The sequence below is a fragment of the Peromyscus californicus genome, unplaced genomic scaffold, assembly GCF_007827085.1.
Source record: "Peromyscus californicus insignis strain IS unplaced genomic scaffold, ASM782708v3 Scaffold_12__1_contigs__length_115047231, whole genome shotgun sequence".
Classification (NCBI taxonomy): domain Eukaryota; kingdom Metazoa; phylum Chordata; class Mammalia; order Rodentia; family Cricetidae; genus Peromyscus; species Peromyscus californicus.
Genome location: NW_026294413.1, coordinates 71,501,565 through 71,505,950, shown reverse-complemented (window position 1 = coordinate 71,505,950; position 4,386 = coordinate 71,501,565). Strand labels below are relative to the sequence as shown.

The 4,386-nt window shown below is 39.4% G+C and overlaps 1 protein-coding gene across 1 annotated transcript; it reads left to right on the top strand.

Annotated features, from left to right (window-relative positions):
• Positions 1-912: 912 nt before the first annotated feature.
• Positions 913-1,939, top strand: LOC128107970 (olfactory receptor 18-like). The gene has a single exon (XM_052734296.1). The coding sequence runs from the start codon at positions 1,013-1,015 to the stop codon at positions 1,937-1,939; it is 927 nt and encodes a 308-aa protein (XP_052590256.1). The 5' UTR covers positions 913-1,012.
• Positions 1,940-4,386: the final 2,447 nt, after the last annotated feature.

Sequence of the window (4,386 nt, the reverse complement as noted above, 5' to 3'; positions counted from 1 at the left end):
TTTTTTGTTTGTTTGTTTGTTCTTCGAGACAAAGTTTCTCTGTGTAGCTTTGCGCCTTTCCTGGAACTCGCTTTGGAGAGCAGGCTTACCTCAAACTCACAGAGATGTGCCTGCCTCTGCCTCCTGAGTGCTGGGATTAAAGGTGTGCGCCACCATAGGCTGGCTAGAAAATCATGTTTTTATACCAGATATTTTACTGAGGTTATGTGGAGATGTTCCACGCAAATTAGTTTTGTAGCATAAAATTTCAACTATATTTATTGACATTTTTTTCACATCACTGGACATCTTAACAGTTGTGGACAGAGATGCTCTGTGATAATGTGGATTTAACTAAGATATATTTACAAAAAATTTGAACTATACTAAGAGAAATAAGGGATACATGTACTAATAGTTTTTAAAAATCTAAGTTTTAAAGGAAGACTTGAATCTCAAATAAAAAAAAATGGAGAATATTTTTTTTAAGTCAAAGAAAAAAAAAGAAACCTATAGAAGATACTGGAACCTGAAAATATTTTTCTGGGTAGGAATTGTTAATTTTTTCTTAGAGACTAGGACTTTACACTGTCAGATATATTCTAAGAAAAATAAACCTGCTTCATGTTATTTCAATAAAAAGAAGTATGCTTCAGTGCTTCAAATTTTCATTTGATTTCATTGACAATTTTCCTAAAGTGAAGCTTCTGCAAAATATCCATTTTTGTCTTAAAGGATATTTTACTGTGTCTACAGGCCAGCTGTTTACAGTAATTCTGGCCTCACATTATCTAGATTACTGTATTCAATATGGTTCTCATAAGAGGTAATACATGAGCCAAGAACAAAATACTGTTTAGAGTATGGCATTTACCACAACTGAGGAATTATTAATGAGGTCACAATAGGCTTGAGAAAATAATCAATATTTGTACTTACTTGACTCAAATTGTAAAAAAGGTCTATATGCAAGCTGGTACCATTGTTAACAACATTTTTGATTTCCTCCAAAAGATGTTCAAGAAATAAAAACATGCGAAACTCAACATGTGTACCAGAATTCCATTTCATTCAACTCTCAGAAGATCCAGACATACAGACTGTTCTCTTAGGCCTTTACTTGTCTATGTATATCTTGGCCCTGTTTGGAAACCTGCTCATCATCCTGACAGTAAGCTCTGACTCCCATCTCCACACACCCATGTACTTCTTCCTCTCCAACCTGTCCATAGTTGATATTTGTTTTATCTCCACCACTGTTCCAAGGGTGATTGTGGACATCCAAAGTCACTGCCAAGTCATCTCCTATGTGGGCTGCCTGACACAGATGTCACTGTTCATAATTTTTGGATGTATGGATAACATGCTTCTGGCTGTGATGGCATATGACCGGTTTGTGGCCATCTGCCACCCTCTGTATTACCAGGTCATTATGAATCCCAGTCGCTGTGGTGCCTTACTTCTAGGGTCTTTTCTCTTTAGCCTTGCGGAATTACAGTTGCACTATGTGGCAATATTGAATTTTTCCAACTGTGAGGATTTTACTGAAATTTCCAACTTCTTCTGTGGCCCTTCTGAAGTCCTTAAACTTGCCCATTTTGATACTGTCACCAATGCCATAGTCAGATTCAGTATAGGCACTGTCTTTGGGTTTATTCCTATTTCAGGAATCATTTTTTCTTACTTTAAAATAGTTTCCTCCATCATAAGATCACCATCATCCAGTGGTAAGCACAAAACCTTCTCCACCTGTGGGTCTCATTTGTCCGTTGTTTGCCTGTTTTATGGAACAGGACTAGGAGTGTACTTCAGCTCCTCTCTGTCACATTCTCCTAGAAATAGTGCAGTGGCCTCAGTGATGTACTCTGTGGTCACTCCCATGTTGAATCCCTTCATCTACAGTCTGCGGAACAAGGACATGAAAACTGCCTTAAGGAAGATTCTTAGCAGAGCATTCTAGACTAGACATTCTTTATGAACTTGCATTTATATATGTAGTGTATATATATATAAATATATATATATATGTATATGTATATATGTATGCACACACACACTACATGTAAATCCCTGTTAATGATGCAGACATTATTACTAACTGATATTTCACAATATTGCATGATAAAGTAGTCATTTACGTTGTACATATGGTGGATGGGTACTTTTAGAAATGCACAAAATTGAAGTTGGGAGATGAAACTTTTCTAGGGGTAAATGGTGCACATTGTTGAACAATCCCTTCCAGTATGAATGTAAGCAACACATAAAGCTGCACATAAGCCAATTTAAAGTGGCTAGTCTGCTGAGATTGTGTTTTAGAAATGACAGATAACCAGTCTTGTCAACAGGCCATGAACAAGGAAGATATGAATAGACAGGCTAATATGGAAGGGGAAAGCTCAGTATGCTTCATCCTTAGATATCCTAGACCTGAAAGTTTCACTTGGATTTTTTCTCTCATTGATCCTGAGGACAGCTTGAGACAATGATCAATGGTGGATGTTACATACGAGACCCTCTACCTGCCCCTCTACATCTCAGAAATCAGGCCACACTCTTCTGTAGTTTGTCCTCTCTAATGACAACCCTGCTTTGAGTACTCAGGCTGGAGTGGGTTAATGGATAGGGGAGAGCAATCCAGTTCCCACTCCTTACAATGGCAAGATAAATTCATGATCCTGCTCGGTACCTGACTCTTCCATTTCCCCTTGCATGCTGGTTAGTTTTTCCCAAATAGAGTCAATGGGAAGAAGGAACATCCATTGAGGAAGCACTTCCATTAGAACTGTCTGTAAGCATGTCTGTGTGTCATTTTCTTGAGTGATGATCGATGTGGGAGGGCCCAGCCCACTTCGGACAGTGCTACCCTTGGCAGGTGGTTCTTGGAGGTATAAAAAAGGTACTTGAAAAAGAGCTTAGAAACAAGCCAGTAAGTAGCTTTCTTCCATGGCTTCCACTTCTGTTTGAGTTCCGACACAAACTTCCCTCAATGATGGACTGTGATTGGGATGTATACATCAAATAAACTCTTTCCTACCCAAGTTGCTTTTGGTCATGGCATTTATCACAGCAGTAGACAGCACTAGGACACATGTAGACTGTTTCTGACCAATCAAATGGCGAGGGACTTCCTACCCCCAGACAAACTATTCAAGTAATAAACATTTGTTCTGTAGGATGTTTCTGAGGGCCACTGAGGGGCCTTTCTTTCCCTTTTAGAACCCACATCATGCTGTACACGGCAGATAACTCTCCTCCTCTCCCACTTCAAGCATCTCTCCTAATGAAGGCAAGGCTGTCTCACCCTTCACAGCCCCACCGTTCTGCTTCTGGTGGGAGGTCCTTTGAACGCACTCCCACTTTAAGGTCTGATCGTGTCCCCTTCCCACTGTGGTCACAAGATGATCTCCTAATGGGGCAATCTTGTGTCAGCTCTCTTCTGGAACCTGCTGCCCTGACACTCTGGTCTCTGATTTATAACAGTGAAGGACTGGGAAGATATCATTTTTCAATCTATGCACTGGGATTTGTGGCTGTGTGGAATTGTCTCCAGCTGATTTCCTGTGAAGGAGTTTGCCTCCCTCCCGAATGAGACAGAGTGAGAGCCTAACCTGGGGATGCACTGATGGGGTTGTTTGTGGTCCACAGCTGTTAACTCTGACTACTTTGTTGGTAATGTGTGGTTACTCTATTTAGAGAGATAGCCTTGGATGATGAAATGTACTTAACGTGGAAAATGTATGAAATGAAATAAAATGGTGAATTAAACGGATGATTCAATGGCATTTGTTCTTAATGAATTGATCCTGGTCTTAGTGCACTAATTTCCTGATCAATAGAGATCACAAATGGTACCAGAGGAAATGTCCCCTATGAAAATTATATGTACACTTGAATGTAATACTATATAATAAACAGTATATATTTTAATTCACGCCTATATTTTGAATAACATCTGTGCAAGCTTTTCTGTGATAACCATGATCAGTGAAATAAATTAAAATCGGATTTTAATCTTCTCTTCCTCCTTTCCCTCATCATTTTCATCTCCAAATAGAGCTTGTTAACTGATTTGGAAATAAAATCATTACAAGTTTTTTCTTTTTCTTTTTTTTTTTTCGGAAATAGGGTTTCTCTGTGTAACAGTTCTGGCTGTCCCAGAACTCACTTTGTAGATGAGTCTGGGCTTGATCTCACAGAGATCTACTGGCTCTGTGAGGGCCTTTTAGATGTCAGTGGAGGCACTGCTGGGCAGAGAAGCTTGGAAGAGACCTTTTGAGGAGCAGAGGTCAGTCTCAACAGTGGGATTTCCTGAAGAGTCAAAGATCTCTCTGGCCTGATTCTTTTTTTTTTTTCTTCATTTTTCTCTATTTAGAAACTCTGCACCCACCCCACACACCATACAGA